The sequence below is a fragment of the Rutidosis leptorrhynchoides genome, chromosome 4 (genome assembly GCF_046630445.1).
Source record: "Rutidosis leptorrhynchoides isolate AG116_Rl617_1_P2 chromosome 4, CSIRO_AGI_Rlap_v1, whole genome shotgun sequence".
NCBI lineage: Eukaryota > Viridiplantae > Streptophyta > Magnoliopsida > Asterales > Asteraceae > Rutidosis > Rutidosis leptorrhynchoides.
The window spans coordinates 456,428,852-456,447,481 of NC_092336.1; the positions used below are offsets into that span (position 1 = coordinate 456,428,852).

At 33.3% G+C, this 18,630-nt stretch overlaps 3 protein-coding genes across 3 annotated transcripts; 2 read left to right on the forward strand and 1 right to left on the reverse strand.

Annotated features, from left to right (window-relative positions):
* Positions 1–7,694: 7,694 nt before the first annotated feature.
* On the reverse strand, positions 7,695–8,456 carry LOC139842203 (uncharacterized). Its single transcript, XM_071832373.1, has one exon. The coding sequence runs from the start codon at positions 8,454–8,456 to the stop codon at positions 7,695–7,697; it is 762 nt and encodes a 253-aa protein (XP_071688474.1).
* Positions 8,457–10,461: 2,005 nt separating this feature from the next.
* Positions 10,462–11,866, forward strand: LOC139842204 (putative receptor-like protein kinase At5g39000). Its single transcript, XM_071832374.1, has 3 exons — positions 10,462–10,698; positions 10,811–11,710; positions 11,825–11,866. Exons 1-3 carry the CDS (start codon positions 10,462–10,464, stop codon positions 11,864–11,866), a joined length of 1,179 nt encoding a protein of 392 aa, XP_071688475.1.
* A 3,530-nt stretch (positions 11,867–15,396) lies between these two features.
* Positions 15,397–16,117, forward strand: LOC139842205 (putative receptor-like protein kinase At5g39000). Its single transcript, XM_071832375.1, has 2 exons — positions 15,397–15,460; positions 15,699–16,117. The coding sequence occupies exons 1-2, from the start codon at positions 15,397–15,399 to the stop codon at positions 16,115–16,117; spliced, it is 483 nt and encodes a 160-aa protein (XP_071688476.1).
* Positions 16,118–18,630: the final 2,513 nt, after the last annotated feature.

The following is an 18,630-nucleotide window of genomic DNA, read 5'->3' on the forward strand; positions in this document are numbered from 1 at the left end:
TATATATTTTATATATATATATGAATTTTGAAACCATCTTATATCTTTTCATACTAAGCTGTTACGTGTGAATTTTGAAGGGTAAATACTACTCGATTAATTCACATTACTAAAATGCCATGATATACATCCTTCGTTAACAACCTAAATCTCTACATCACCTCAAATAATTCTGTCCCCTAATAAACCATGTGTATTATTCAATTATGTTTGATTTTACATTTTCATTTCAGATGTACCTGAAACCTTCTAGAAAATATTATTCGTACCTTGCGAAATTCACAAGAATTCCACGAATACCAACATCTTCCACCGAGAAATATTTAAGTTCACAATTAATATGTTACACTGTACACTCTTCAATTATTCGATATTCATTATCTATACTCGCTACTTTCACAACGATATATATTCTTCCATAGAAATCAGAACAACCATTTTCATTCAGATTCAATTACATATTCTGATTTTGACATATCAGAATCCAAGTCAAGATATAACAGATAGCATCACTCTTAGATCCTTACATCTTTTAAAACCATACTTTGAATTCAAAACTGTGCTAGAACATCACTCTTATTCATAAAACTCATAAATATATTCATTCAAAATCCTGAATGATTTCATCTTGAACATCATATGTATACTGACGATTACAACCTGCGTTCAAACCCTTTATGATTCTTGAAAATACCCCCAACTACTGATCAATCGAGAAGATGAACCAACCACACATTATCCACAGAAAGAAAGAGTTATACTTATATATAGTCATATACCTGGAAAGCTCTCTAAACCTAAGTAAGACTTTAACACGTATCCGTGATAAATCCTTCGGCATTATTATTATTGAAAATAACTTTGCAATTCCTTTTCAAGTATCCAGTTTTGTCACACCTTCAGCAAGACAACTTCGACGTTTCATTTGGAGAAACCTTAATTAAACCTTGATATATATACAATTGCCTTTCTATCATTGTTACCAGGGAACCGTTTATGTTCCACCATATTAGCAGTAAACGTACCAGCGACTCCGTTACTTTTCAACTTAAATCACTCCGAAATATCACTATCATTATTCATTGAAATCCATCATATACTCATCAACGTCTTGTAACGATAACTGTCATACCACATACCGGGAAGCATCAATCATTATTTCGAATTTCGCAATGTTTCTACGTCAACTGTTATATACTTACATAAGACGTCTATCTCCTGAACTTACGTACTTCAATTCTAGAATTCTGAAAAGCACCCCAACCTGCGAATTAGTTCTTTGAGTTTTGAAAATGCTGAAGAAGCAGCAAAAACTGTAAACGACCTTAACAGTCAAAAGTTTGACGATAAAGAATAGAGTGTTGGAAACGCTCAACAGAAAATTGATACTAGAAAGCGGATTAAGCAAAACTATGAAGGAGACGGTGAACAAATCATAAGGACTAAGCTTGTACATAAAGAATCCAGATGATTCTGTATCCGATGAAATCTTTAGCGAATATCTTGCTCCTTACGTATTCTATATACTTGAGGAAGAATTTTCCTCATCAACCTTCGATCTTAGAAATTCCAAAAATATCATCATAAATATCCTCGATGTTTCTGAGGATATTTTCATAAATATTCTTGTCCGAAATTACTTATCTCTTCGTGCTATCTGTGTTACATCTTAAAGGAAACTATTTTAGTTTCTAAATTTCTATAAACTTCGAGTTTAGATTATGAATGTTTTTGAAGTAGTGTTGGGAATCGAAGCATGAGTTAGTATAATATAATGGTGCCTGATCAACGTGGTTATATTACAGTAAGTCATGCTGAGTTTCTAATGGAACATGATGATTCATAGATTATATCGTCATCGTGTGCCATGTTACACGATTCTTTCATTCTATTTAACCTCTAAAAATATCAAGAACATATTTTCTTGATAGTTCTATCTTTTCCGTGATACCGGTAATTTACCAAATTAAATCGTGCTATTATAATTCCTTTCTGCTTAAAACATTAGTTATGTTCATTTGAAATTTCGTACCTACAAAATCGAGACGTCTTGATCGCTTTACTTAAAGTTGAGAAGAGAAAACAAAAGCATGGAGCTCCGAAATATAAAGGAAAATATAAAGCCCGATAACAAATCAGAAATTACAAATCGTGTATATCAATGCGTAAAGCAATATAAAGACACGGGAGAATGATAAATACAACAATCCCTAGAGCATAATAGAAATAAACAGATTCCTCCGGAGGGAGCTGGAAAAGAAGGATAATGGTGGCGAACGTCAATATTAGGTCAAGAACCAGAACTGGATTGAGCATTTTTCACAATCTTTTGGATGTATGAATTGATGAAGAAAGTAGGGATGGTGATAATAATGAGTTGGAAGAGGTCAACTTATAGTGGATATAACAGACAGAGCAATCGAGGCAGATTACCGCATTTAATTAAAGAGGATCCTAATTTTCTTAAATCCCGAAAAATCAAATCTTTTATAGATTTCGAAGATTTTCTTTACATTCCTTGAAATCCGAAAATCAACTGTGACTACATCAAAAATTAAGACGAAACTTTATTTCCTCAATTCCATCTTTTACGATAGCTTCATTCATACTCTTCGCGTAATCGAATTGTTCTATCCATATTTTCGCAAAGATGAAAAAAAAACTCTATATTTATTGAACTCGTTCTATTCATAAACGGAACTCGACTCATTCAAGGTATTCAAAATACTCCATTAATCTATTTCCTTGATAATGATTATATGAACGATCGAATTCATGATAAGAATTCAAGTTATAGTTCTTGATACAAGAATAATCTTACTTCCATTATCAAACTTTCCTTAAACAAATTTCGGGACGAAATTTCTTTAACGGGTATGTACTGTGACGACCCGGAAATTTCCGACCAAATTTAAACTTAATCTTTAAATGAATTAATGTTTCCGACATGATAAGCAAAGTCTGTTAAGTTGAAATTCAAAAATTTGGAACTGTGTTCATGTAACCTTCGACTTTTCCGGACGATTCACGAACCACTATTTGTATATAAGATATGTATATAAATATATGTATATATTTGAGATTGATATTTACATGATTAAATGTTTCCAACATGTTAAGCAATCAAACTTTTTAAGACTTGATTAATTGAAACGGATTTTACATAAACGTTTGACCACCCAGTTTGTCCGACGATTCACGAACGTTAAAACTTGTAAAAACGACATGATGATATATATATGGATATATATATATATATATATATATATATATATATATATATATATATATATATATATATATATTTAACATGGTATTATGATAAGTAAGTATCTCATTAAGTATATTAACAATGGGTTATATACATAAAATGAGACTACTAAATTAAGGAATTTGAAACAAGATATATATGTAACGGCTATCGACGTAATAACGTCTTAATTAAAATAAATACATATGTATTGTATTAAGATATATTAATACATTATGTTTAACATGATATAATGATAATTAAGTATATCATTAAGTGTATTAACAATGAACTATATACATAAAAACGAGACTACTAACTTAAGGGTTTCGAAACAATATATACATGTAACGATTAACGACGAAATAACGACTTAATTAAAATGTATATATATGTATTGTATTAATATGTATTAATACACTTTTGAAATCCTTAAGAACATATATCAAAATACTTATACTTAACAAAAATGCTTACAATTACATTTTCGTTCATTTTCATCAACAATTTTACTCGTATGCACCCGTATTCGTACTCGTACAATACACAGCTTCTAGATGTATATACTATTGGTATATACACTCAATCATCAGCTCCTTAGCAGCCCATGTGAGTCATTAAACATGTGGAAACCATCTTTTGGCAACTAGCATGAATGATTACACAAAATTACAAAAATATTATAAATCATTCATGAATTATTTACATGAAAACAAAATTACACATCCTTTATATCTAATCCATATACCAACGACCAAAAACACCTACAAACACTTTCATTCTTCAATTTTCTTCATCTAATTGATCTCTCTCAAGTTCCATCTTCAAGTTCTAAGTGTTCTTCATAAATTCTACAAGTTCTAGTTTCATAAAATCAAGAATACTTCCAAGTTTACTAGCTCACTTCCAATCTTGTAAAGTGATCATCCAACCTCAAGAAATCCTTGTTGTTTACAGTAAGATATCATTCTAAATTAAGGTAATACTCATATACAAACTTTGATTCAATTCCTATAACTATAACTATCTTAATTCGAGTGATAATCTTACTTGAACTTGTTTTCGTGTCATGATTCTACTTCAAGAACTTTCAAGCCATCCAAGATCCTTTGAAGCTAGATCATTTCTTGTCACTTCCAGTAGGTTTACCTACTAAACTTGAGGTAGTAATGATGTTCATAACATCGTTCGATTCTTACTTATATAACTATCTTATTCGAAGAAAATAACTTGTAATCACTAGAACATAGTTTAGTTAATTCTAAACTTGTTCGCAAACAAAGTTAATCCTTCTAACTAGACTTTTAAAAATAAATAAACACATGTTTTATATCTATATGATATGCTAACTCAATAATTTAAAACTTGGAAACACGAAGAACACCGTAAAACCGGACATACGCCGTCGTAGTAAAACCGGGGGCTGTTTCGGGTTGGATAATAAAAAAAACTATCTTAGACTTTGATTTAAAGATTTGTATTTTGGAAAAATAATATTTCATATAAACATGATAACATATCCAAAAATTATGGTTAAACTCAAAGTAGAGGTATGTTTTTTTCAAAATGGTCATCAAGATGTCGTTCTTTCGACGGAAATGACTACCTCTTTCAAATATGGACTTGTAACCTGTAAATCCGACTATAAACCACTACTTTTTCAGTTTAGTTCTAAATACTACAGTTCGTTACGAAACCATAGCAATTTGAATCACTCAAAACCGATTTATAACGAAGAAGATAGGGGCAAAACAAGATTGGTTAGAAATCATCAAAATAGCTACGGGATTATTTTGCAAAAATCTATACTAACCATGTCCTAGCTAACTTTTCTTGTATTATACATGTATTTATACATATTTCCTTATACAATACTAGTCTTGGTTAATCGTAAGACACATGTACACAATACGTCCAGATAACTTCAAAGACAACAGTTTGTACAGTGGGTCGTGATTAAACCTTAGACAATATATTTACAATACGTCAGATAAATCGTAAGACACATGTACACAACACGTCGAGATAACTTCAAAGACAATAGTTGTACAATGGGTCGTGATTGAGTCTTAGACAATATATTTACAATACGTCAGATAAATCGTAAGACACATGTACACAACACGTCGAGATAACTTCAAAGACAATAGTTGTACAATGGGTTGTGATCGAGTCTTAGACATTATATTTACAATACGTCTTGATTATTCCAGGGTGATGTATTGAACTATATATATGGACTACTAACGTTGGACTGTTAACATTGGACTACTAACATTGGACTACTAACGTTGGACTGCTAACTTGACAACTTAAATCATCAACAAGTAAATAAAAATATAATTTGAATATATTTATCATACTTTGATATATATGTATATATTTGTTATAGGTTCGTGAATCGATCTGTGGCTAAGTCTGATTTTTAACGAATTGAAAATCTGTTAAAGTGAGTTTCATTATTCCCTTTTATTATATTTTTGGGCTGAGAATACATGCGCTGTTTTATAAACTGTTTTACGAAATGGACACTAGTACTTAAACTATATTCTATGGTTGGATTACGAATACCGAATATCACCCCTTGTTAGCTTGGTAGCCTAAGAATTAGGGAAATGGCCCCTAATTGACGCGAATCCTAAAGATAGATCTATGGACCTTGACACGTCCCATTTGGGTTACGAATGCTTTAGTACTTCGATTGATATATACTGATTGCGACGGCCGGTATATAGCATGCAGATTGTGAAATGCCTGTATGCGGGGGATATTCTATATGCATCCTGTTAGTTCGGTTACCAAGTGTTCACCATATGAATGATTTTATCTTTATGCAGATTGCGAAATGCCTGTATAATGATTATGGAAATGAAAATGAAAAATGGAAATCTTGTGGTCTATTAAATTGTTGGAAATGAATATTTATGATAAACTAATGAACTCACCAACCTTTTGGTTGACACTTTTAAGCATGTTTATTCTCAGGTATGAAAGAAATCTTCTGCTGTGCATTTGCTTAAATTAAAGATATTACGTGGAGTCATTCTTGGCATATTTCTAAAGACGTTGCATTCGAGTCGTTGAGTTCAAAAAGATTATATTATTAAGTAAATGACAAATTAAGTCATTTAAAGTTTGGTTATATTGTAAAATGGTATGCATACTTGTCAACTATCATTGTAATGAAAGTTGTCTTTTAAAAACGAATGCAATGTTTGTAAAACGTATCATATAGAGGTCAAAACCTCACAATGGGACCAAATGTTATTGTATTCGTCCATATGGATTTGGACGGGCCATTACAGCTTCTGCCCAAAATGTCTTGGTTAAATTCTTTTCGAAAATCATGGATCTTGCCATCTCCATAACAGTTCTGTTTTTTCTTTCAGAAACTCCATTTTGTTGTGGCGAGTATGAAACCGTGACCTGATGAATTACTCCTTGTTGTTGAAGGAAGTCTTCAAATTCATTTGAAGTATACTCTCCACCATTGTCGGTTCTCAAAATACGCAAAGTATTGCCACTTTGCACTTTAACAAGTTTCTTGAAATTCTTGAAAATAGAAAAAAACTGAAGCTTTATTGTTGAGAAAATAGACCCAACACATCCGTGTGTAATCATCGATAAAAAGTATAAAATACTTGTTGCCATTCTAGGATGGTATAGATATAGGACCATAAATATCAGAATGAATGATTTCTAACTTGTGTGTGACTCTTGTCACACCATATTTTGAGAAAGGCAACCTGTGATTTTTTTCCCAATTCACACCCTTCACATTTAAGATCAACTTCGGTAACTATAGGCAAATCTTTGACTAGTTGGGTGGTATACATGTGTTTTAGTTTTCGGCTGTTGAAATGACCGAATCTTTTATGCCATTTCATACTATTATCTTCCACAACATGATAAGAACTTTCATCCACAAACTCGAGCTTTAAGTAGAAACTATCATCTACCATATCAAGATTTGCTAATATTGAACCGGTAATGTCAGAGATGCAACAACGAGAATTCTTAAAATTCACACCGTAGCCATTTTGATCATTTTTGTAACACTTAACAAGTTTTGATCAAGGTCACGAATATATAAGACATCAGAAATATATTTAGTACCTTGCTTTGTTTCAAACGCAATGGTGCTTCTCCCTTTTGCTTGAACAATTCTTCCATCACCGAGCTTCACTTTAGTATTGATTTTAGTATCAAGATTACAAAAGTATGACAGCTCTGGAGTCATATGGCTAGTGCACCCACTATCAAGAAGCCATGTAAGTCTTCTTAAACTTTTATCGACATGTGAGACCATGAACAAGTGTTCATTTGCTTCCTGATTTTCCTCAGTGACATTTTCCAACTAAAGTTCCTTTGTTTGATCTTGATTTTTCTTTGCTCTACAATATCTCTCAATATGACCAAACTTTTTGCAAAAATTGAACTTAAATTATGGTTTATCTTCGAACCAACAATCAACTTCATGATGATTTTTATTTTGACAAACTTTACATGGAGGGAAAGTACCTTTCTTTAATGTTGAAGAGGAGCTTCGTGAATTTGAACTTTTATTTCCTTTATAATTTCCTCTCTTATATGTGTTTTGTCTTGAATTTCCAGCCTTGTTATTTTTGAAAAAAACTGGAAAAGCACCTTCAACATTTTCTTCGGATCTTATAGAGACCCTTTGTTCTTGTGCTTGAAGCTTGCTTGTTAGTTCAGAAACTGTAAGCATGCTAACATCACAAGATTCTTCCATTGCGGAAATTTTGGCTTCAAACTTTTGAGGAACACTTATCATTATCTTCTCCACCACTTTCTGGTCTGAAATCTTATCACCATGAAGTCTAATTTGATTAACAACATCCATTATTCGCGATGAATAATCTTTCACGAGTTCATCATCGTTCATTTTCAACAATTCAAACTCTCGTCTGAGAGTCAATAATCTGACAGCTTTTACTCTATTAGAACCTTCGTAGGTATCTTGGATTTTATCCCACACAGCTTTCGGTGTGTCCAAGTCCATTATTGAGGTGAAAATTTGATCAGCAAGTCCTGAATGTAAACAGGTAAGTGCCTTATCTTTCTTCAGCAACTCATCTTCATAATTTCTTAGTTGAGCAACAGTTGGGTTTGCTCTGAGTGCTGGAGGATCTTCATCAGTCTCTACAACCTTCCATAAACCTTGAGACTTCAAATATGTCTTCATCTTCACTACCCAAATATGATAGTGCAATTCATTAAATAATGGAATTGCTTAAGCAGTTGAACTAGATGCCATGTCTAGTCTAATATTTTTTTTTTTTATCGTGAATAAAACAGCCCTTTAAGAAGAGAGCTCTGATACCACTGTAAATGTTCAAGAATAGAATAGAATTCTACACTTGAAAGATTAAAATAGCAAGACTTTGTTGCTAAAGATTAAAATAGCATGTCTTTGTTGCTAAGTAGATTGAAATAAATAATGGAAATGTAGAATAGATATAATTTGAAGGTCGGTTATATATTCCAACTCTTAATTACACTCCTATTTATAGGCTTACAAAAAGTGACTTACTTTACCTCTAAGAAATCTTAGGAGGTAAGTATCACGAATACCGATAATTTCTTAACTAGTAAGAAAACTAAAATATCTAAGTATTCTTTATAGATAAGAATACTTAATAACTAAGAATACTTAATAATTAAGAAAACTTAATAGCTAAGAATACTTAATGACTAAGAATACTTAATAGCTAAGAAAACTTAATAGCTAAGTTTTCTTAGTAACTAAGTTTACATAACATAAGACAAATGTCTAATAACGATATTAGATACACTAACAAAAATGGTGTTACTTCTACAAACACTCATGTTTCTAAAGGTCATACAAATGACACCGTTTATTTTAAGTTTCACTCATTAATATTATGTTGAGTTTGAAGATGTTAAACGGATGAGAAACAAATCAAAAACAAGTTGCTGAAGCTGCTGATCTCGCAAAACGCAAAATTGTGGTCCAAAACACAAAATGTGGCATGGATCGAACTTTTGTGGAAGCTGGGAATCTCGCGTTTGGAAGTAGGTTCTCGCGTTTGGGAAGGCCTCGCGAAACGCGAGGTGAGCTCGCGAAATGCGAGGATGTTCGTGTTCAACAAGTTTTTCTGGTTTTGGAAAGGATTCGTTTATTGCCCTATAAATTGGAACCCTATTCTCATTGTATCTTTATGCACCTACGAAAAATCAATAAGAAAACACTATCTGTTTGGCTGTGGAATAAACTGATCGTTAAATTAAACGATTAGATATAACCGCGTTAAATTCCTTGTTCTTTACGTTTCTTGCTCTTATTTTATCTGTTATCTTTGTGTGTTCTTGTCAATTATCTGTTTGTTGGTCGGTGACTGATAACTGTGGTTATCAGATTCTTGTTAGGGCTTGCTACCAATTCCCCAACATATTATTAGCTTGTATAACCTCTAACACGCTTTTCTCTTAATCGGTTATCAAAATTATGCAGGAAGATAAATTATGTAGGTTACATATTCCATTCGATGATATAACGTTGGCTACAAGACACTTTTCTGAAAAATACAGGACTACCACCCACTATCAAATATTTAAAGGTAAACTAGCCAAGAGACGGAAAACTATAGACGTAAAACACCTCATCTCTGGAGCGACTGAGCAAGCAAAACAAGTGGTGAAGACAGAAACGAGAATGCTTGTTAACTGTAAGCGTAAGAATATAGTCACTCTACTTGGAATTTGTAACGTAAATGAAATTTTTAATTTGCTTGTCATTAAGCATCCTTCTAATGGATTCCTTGACGATCATCTTAGATACATCAAAGACAAGCCTATTACTCTAACTTGGATGAAACGTTTGAAAATTTGCCTTGATGTTGCACGTGGTTTGAAATATCTTCACCATGAGATGGAAGGCCAGAAGATGATCATAAACGGTTCTATAAAGGGAAGCAACATTGGATTGTTCAAGAACTGGGGGGGCGAAGATTGTTTACTTTGGGAACTCAGTGATGTTGTCTCCAAATCAAGATGAATATGCTCTCCATCTCAATAAGATTGAGGAAATAAGTGTATACACTGATCCAGAATATCAGAAGAACCATAAATTGAGAAGAGAAATAGATGTATATAGTTTCGGAGTACTTTTATTTGAAGTTCTTTGTGGGAGGTTAGCCGATGACCCAATTTACGTTGAAGAGAGTGACATGGGGCTAGCTTATGTGGCTCAACGAGGTTTCCATGAGAGAACACTTATGGAAATGATAGATCCTATCATAAAGGAAGGAAGTGGTGACAACATGTTTGCCCCAAGTAGAGGACCAAATCTGATTTCTTTGGAAACATTTATAAAAATTGCGTGTGAATGTTTGGCAGAATCTCAAGATCAACGTCCAACAATGAAAGCGGTTGTCGAGGGGCTTGAGAAAGCCTTATTCTTCCAAGTAAGTTAAAGCTTCAACTACATTTTCTTTTCTGTTGTCTTGTATGTACTTTGGGATTTAGTTGATTATAAGTATCATACTTCTTGAAATTTGATGCGGTTGTAGTTTATAGGAAAACAATACGGATGACCCCAGAATTTCACTTGAAGATATAGCAAAGGCAACACAGAACTTCCATGATGATAATTGCATTGGAAAAGGAGGCTTTGGGAACGTTTATATAGGAAAAGTATCTAAAGTTGATGGATTCGATACCATTGTTGCAAAGCGATTGGATACAAGAGGGGGTCAAGGGGAAAAACAATTTCGGAATGAACTCCAAATTCTTTTCAATTACAAGCATGAAAATATCATCCGTCTTCTTGGCTATTGTGATGAAAAAGGTGCAAAAGTCATTGTTTATGAGTATGCATCGAGAGGAAGCCTTGATAGGTACTTGAATGATACTCATCTTACATGGATGAAACGGCTTAACATATGCCTTGATGTTGCAACTGCATTGGATTTCCTTCATGGAGGAGTTACAACACAGTCAACAGTGATACATAGAGACATCAAAACGGAAAATGTTCTATTAAATGATGAGTGGAAGGCAAAACTTGCTGATTACGGACTTTCCTTGATAAGTGTAATAAATAAGGAAACAGATTATATCATCGATCATGCATGCGGCACAGAGGGATACGTGGACCCACTTTACCGAAAATCTGGTTTCTTAACCATGGAATCAGATATATATTCATTCGGTGTTGTTTTATTTGAGATCTTGTGTGGAAGATCAACGTTTTGGTTCCGCAAACATGAAGGTCAGTTTCTTCCTAGTTTTATTAAACAGAGATTCGAAGAAGGAAAACACAATGAGGTCGTATTTGAGGCTATAAGGGCACAGATTGTACTGAAAGCATTGAGTTCATTTCAAACAATCGCCGACCGGTGCTTAAATGATGATAGAGAAAATCGACCAACAGCTAAAGAAGTTATGGAACAACTTAAGAAGACATTGGAACTCCAAGTAAGTTAATCTTAGTTTTACAATGGCAACGTTTTTTAAAATGAATGTATATTTACCAAAACTGATTATAGTTATATATACATTTTTATTTTTGATTGTTTAATTGATGCGTAGGAGAATGAATCGAGTGTAGGAACCTCGTTAAACCTGAAATGATACTTTCGATACCAAAAGCACAATTGCATATCCAGGTATGTCTTTTAACTCCCAGGAATTGATTTTGTTTCCGTAACAAATTTCATGAATATTACCCGTTTTTGTATTCTTGATCCAAAAAAGAGCTATTTTTTTTATATCTTTGATAAACTATTTTTAATTATATCATTGTGGTTTTAGGAAAAAAATAATAATAATTTGATCCCGGATCCCAGCTCTCAGAACAGTAGGAGTTTGATATTTAAATGGAAATCGTGTTTCAATTGCTATATGTTGTACCTTTTTCATTAGTACTGTTTGATAGAATTGTAATCTGCTCATGAGAAGCTTTGTTTTTCTTATTATTATTTTTATTTTTATTGTCAATCAAATATTCAATTTACTAAAGCTAAATTAATAGATTATTTAAATTTCACCTCTTAAATGTGGAAGTACTTGTTAGAAATAGATGAATAGTTACTAGGCTCGGGATCGATCTCATGGTTTACGTCATCTCCCAAGGATCAAGATGGAGATAACAGCTCGTGTACCACAAGGAACAAGCAACGACTGCTTATCAAAATTACTATCAAACGGCTTCTTACCATAGTTACCAATAGGACCTTCCATGTATAGATCAAACTATATGGATATAAATCGTAACCAAATAAAAACATATTGAATCAATCCAACGTTAATCAAAACCGACCAGTACAATGTATTAAAACTGATCAATTCCTTTCCATATCCAGAGATTAAAACGTGATTGAATGTCTAGTGTTTCATTTGAAGTGTGGCTTAATGAAACTCAAATGTCATTTTCTGATACAGATTAATTATGTGTTATATGATACTCGAGCTTCAGGAAAGTGGATGATCGATGGAGAAGGTTACTATCCTGGCAATTGAGACCCATACTCTCAAATTTGGGTCGAATGAGTTAAGCTGTCGGGTCAATTGGGTCTTGAAAATAATTAGGCCTATTATTAATAAAACCAAAATTTAAAAAAAGTTCAATGAGTTTTTTCTTTAACCTATTGGGTCTTATACAAAATATAAAAGAACGGGTCAAATGGGTATCACATCCTGAAGTTCCATAAATAGAGACAGGTCTAATGGGTATTGTGAATGGATCAAATGGGTCGAGCATGACAAAATTCATCCGTCAATAGTTATATCAACTATTCATCCGTTAATATGTATATCAATTATTATGTATAATATCAACTCAACTAAAGCAGAGTTGACCGTATCACTATCGAGGACAGAAGGGACCTCATTCAAATCAGTGGCCGGTGGATCAACACTTACGGAATTAAGCCCGACGTTCAAATGTCGCTTCACATTTTGTGTAACCTGTTATAGAAACCCCTTCGTTACTGGTAAACCTATGATTAGAAGGGAACAATCTATCTAACAAACGATCACCTTTAGCAATTACATCACCCTCACACACCGCCCGATTATAATTTGCCAAAACTGTAGGTGGGAACTCATCATCAAAACATGACAATAATCATTTGGACTTTTGGAGTAACTTCGCTTACATGAATGAAGAACGATTCCGACCCCAAATTATTTCGAATTTCATTTGTGACATCAACAAGCAACGGACTCTCTAATTCAATAAACGCAAAAGCCGTACCAATATGTTTCAAATCAGTCGAAGAACGAACAACGAAAAGGACTTTTCCAAATCCTGCTGCTAACTCATTGATGTTGCATTCCGAAAAGAAAAAAAAACTAACCGGGATACCGGATATCTCAATCCAAGAAAATCGAAAGAATTTATCAGCCCGATTTGAAAAGGGAGAGATGGAAATCAAACCATCTTTACTAGGGTGTTCGGAACAAATCTTGTTTAAGTGTTCTTCGTCAATACACATCACGATATATCCAAACGAACCCCATTTAATGATTTGGTTTGCGAGAACAGCTTTGCGGGTTAAAATAGAAATTAATTTACGATATGAAAACGGACGATGGTCGATCAGAAGGGCATATGACCTTAATTTGTTAACCAGATCGTAGTTAACACAAAGATTAACCCTCAAAATCGAAGAACGTACCCGATTAAGAACCACGGAAGTAGGACCAGATTTATGGTTACGGGAAGCGGTACCAACGAACGGCTTCTTACCAAATAAAGAGACCCCGTTCATCTTTTTGATAGCAGCATCAGCAATCACACCGGATTCGTACCTCACGAAAGCGTAACGACGGTCTGACCAAACCTTAATACCGACATGTACCCAGTTTTTATTTGTAATTTTCTATGAGCGAATATCAACTTTACAGTATAAAAATTTTGCATTCATTTTAGAAAAGTTATGACAGTATTAAAGGTCTACTAGTAGCTTGCATATATGTGTGTGTGGTTTCTTATATATTTTCTTCAATTCCCTTCGCTATAACTTTTACAATCATCTGCAAATTATTGGTTTTTACTCGGATCTTTATCATTTGATTAACAGATAAATGACATCTACAATCAGGGAGTTTGCTCACTTAGCTTACAAGTCCCACTTGATGACATACTAGTGGCCACCAACAACTTTGATGACAGAAATATCATCGGGCAGCTTTGGAAAAGTGTACAAGGGACAGCTCTTACGGTCCGGGAAGTCGTTGAAAATTGCTGCTCGGAGATTAGACCCTAGGTATCAACAAGGAGTCATTGAGTTCTGGACAGAGATCTCTCTATGCTTTCGATTCTCAATCATGAAAATCTCGTTTCCGTTATCGGGTTTTGTGACCAAAAAAATGAGAAGATCATTATAAACAAGTGTTGTGCCAAGGGAAGTCTCTTGATGCATATAAACAAAGAGAGACTCACATGGATCCAAAGATTGAGGATATGTGTTGGTGTTGCGCGCGCATTAAGTTACATCCATAATGAGGATGGACGCAGTTATTCTGTCATACATCGTGATTTTTTTTTTGAAATAGTAATATTTTGTAATATGTTTACAAAACTAGAAATTTGGAAAAAATCTTTACAAAACTAGTAAAACCGGAGTTTGAAACTCCGGTTTGAGACAAACCGGTGTTCCAAAGTCCGGTTTCTATCTACTTTGTCCACATGGCTGAGTGACATGGCAAACCGGACTTTGAAACACCGGTTTGCCACGTAGCATTTTTTTTTAAGGGATTCTAGGATGAGCTCGTCTATTTGTTTAGAAAAAAGTTTTAATTGTTCTAAAAATTATATATATATATATATATATATATATATATATATATATATATATATATATAGTTAAATAATGCGTAGATGACATGATGACTTCTCAACTAATTTTTACTCATGCATAGAGACCAAATCACACAGCTCAGAGTCCATTCCATTTCCCAACATTACATTCATTCAAACAAATTCATACGTATTACCGAGTAATAACTATATGAACTTTCACTTCTCAAACTATATTAAAAGAAGTTTCAAATTAGCTTATTAATAATTGATATTCATCCCTTAAATCTAGCAAAAACAATTAAAACTTTTTTCTAAAAAAATAAATGAGCTCATCCCAGAATCCCTTAAAAAAAAAATGTCACGCGGCAAATCGGTGTTTGAAACTCCGGTTTGCCATGTCACTCTGCCATGTGGGCAAAGTAGATAGAAACCGGACTTTAGAACACCGATTTGGCCAAACCGGAGTTTGAAACTCCGGTTTTACTAGTTTTATTAAGTTTTTTTCAAAATTTCTAGTTTTGTAAACATGTTACCAAATATTACTATTTCAAAAAAAAAAGAAAAATTCATACATCGTAACGTCAACAACTCCACCATATTATTGGATAGCAAATTTATGCCCAAGTTATCGGGTTTCGAATACTGTCAAATATTCAGTAGACCGAAAGGAGGTTCACCTTTCAGATGCTATTGGCACAACAGGGTATGTGGACCTAGAAATCCCGAAGACCGGAGGTGTGACCCACAAGTCAGACATCTACTCATTTGGCGTTGTTTTATGGGAGATATTATGTGGGAGGAAAGCATTTATTCCAAATGCGGATGAGGATAATATGTTTTTGGCATCATTGGTCAGATTTCATTATGAAAACGACACAGTGAATGATATAATCCTTCCAGATTTAAGGAATCATATGTCCGAAAAATCACTCACTAGCTTCTCAAACATATCATATTCTTGCATAAATAAAGAACGAATACACGGTCCTGATATGAACAGTATTACACATGAACTTGAGAACGCATTGGAACTTCAGGTCTCATATGATAATCTGGTAACATCCTTATTCCTTTAGTAGCATTCATTATACTCCCTATTATAGTAATTTGTTATAATTCCGCGTTAACTTCTTTCTTGTTGTTTTAATTGATGGTAAAGTAACTGTCAACAAATGGGTTGTTAATATAGAGGTTACAAAATGAACGTATTCAGTCTGTGATGGATCGATTAATTAAGTTTGTTTTTATTTTGGGTTATTATCTATTACTTCGTACTAATTACTGATTATTATTACTATTGCGTTTCATGGAAAACTATTTGTACATCTTATTTACTATTTTTTACTTTAATAACTAGACAAAATTGCTTAAATTATCTGTGTTGTTACTTTTTTTTTTTTTTGCTCTTTTCATCCCTCTCAATTTATAACTACACAAACAATCCTCAATGACATTATTTATTCTCAATTGTACCCTTAGCTCTAACGAAAGTTAATTGTCCCGTTAAGTTTAAGTTCACGTGCTTATAACCTTTTAAATTATTTTATGTATTTCATCTTCCTTTTCATTGCGATCTACTTTCAAACATGAAATTATTAACATTTTCAAGTCAATCATTCGTTACATACCTGAATGGGAAGAGGAAGTAGTTTTGATGTTCGAATTTCTAACTAAAGAACTCCAAGAACACAAATTAAGTTTGACTCTACTTTTGTTGTCTTTGGTATATATGTATCAATTCAAAAGTAGTAAAAACTTCTCTCATGAGGAAAAGCTTTATAAAAGAAATATCTCATACATAGTTTCTCTATGTATACTATTAATTATCCCCAGTCGTCTTTCAAGTGTCACAGTAACATCATTTCCGCTCGTCTTGCAGAAAAATAAATTAAAACAATTGAATATTCAAGTGAGTGACTTGAAGATTCGACTCGGTGATATAATGTTGGCGACGAATGACTTTTCTTATGAATACCGAATTGGGATGACAACATATTATAACTTATACAAAGTTGAACTCGACCATTTTGATAAACTAAATCCTTCCTCTCTGGAAGGGAATAATAACGATGGCCTACCAAAAAAGGTTGAGCACTGTGGTTATAAAACGCATATTCGCCGGAGAAGGCGATAAAGGAGAAGAAGTATTCATTAGCGAACTTGAAATGATTACTACTTGTAAGCATCACAAGATAGTCCCTCTAGTTGGATTTTGTAATGAAGGTTCTGAGATGGTTCTTGTCATTGAGCATGCTTCAAATGGAAACCTTAGTGAATACTGGTGGGAAGTTAAGAGACAAGTTTGTTCTTACTTGGGCAAAACGATTGAAAATCTGCCTTGATGTTGCTCATGCATTGAAATATCTTCACTACGATGGAAGACCAAAAAATGATCATAAATTGTAATATAAGAAGTGAAAATATTGTGTTGGATGAGAATTGCGGGGCAAAGATTGAAATTAACAAAGAATTTATGACGACAAGTACTAAGTTTGAAAGAGAAAGAGATGTATATAGTTTCGGAGTAGTTTTGTTAGAGGTTCTACTTGGGAAACCAGTCGATACCAACTTTATCCGAGAGACACTTAAACTAGATTTGGCTGATTATTTGCAAACATACATCAACGAAGGAACTACAGATTGGAAGGTAGATTCTACAATCAATAGAGAAAGTGGACTCAACAAAGCTTCTTTAAAGAAATTTATTGAAATTACGTCTGTGTGTTTAGAGAACACTCCAGACCATCGGCCAAAAATGAATGTCGTTGTCGATGAGCTCGAGCAGGCTTTACTCCTTCAAGTAAGTTAATATCTTACACCGTTAATAACATATGTAAACAATAACCAACCCGTGATTACTCTAATACCTATTGCTAGTAATTAACCAACTCAAACAACAAAAAACCTGATATTTCCTATTCATTATTCAAGACGGCCAAGTCTCCAAAGCAATTAGAAAGGAAAAGAGTTCAATTCTCAGAAATTTGTTATCTTTCTCATTAACATTCAACAGTTTTGTTACATTGCGATTACATCACTACCGTTCATACCCAAATAACTATACTACCAGATTATGACACGTGTACAATTATAACAAACAACTAACTAACTAAATCTTTCTTCCTTCTGCTGTTAGTTCTCAACTGATAATCACTTGCTCAAGCTGGCATTCCCACGTTTCTCTTTGGTCTAACTCCAGTGTTGACTTTAGCATTGACTTTACTGTTGACTTCAGCATTGACTTCAATTTGAGTATTTCCATCTCCATCAAAACCTTATATAAAACTTAACTAGACATAACTTATCAAAGTAAAAAATGTATATTACATATTGAGGAAACATTATTTTATTTTTTATTTTTGTGTGTGTATTATTTACTTTCTTTTGTTCTACTTATTGCTTAAAGGTGGAGGACCAAATTTTTGATGAACAATTACCACTTCTAGGCCTTCGTAACTTTAGCTCTCCTTATTGGGATCTTGATGATGATAATGACAATGACGTTGATGATTATGATGATGAAGATAAACTAATATATGCTAAACATTTGATGCATTTGAAGATTCCGCACGATGAAATACTAGAAGCT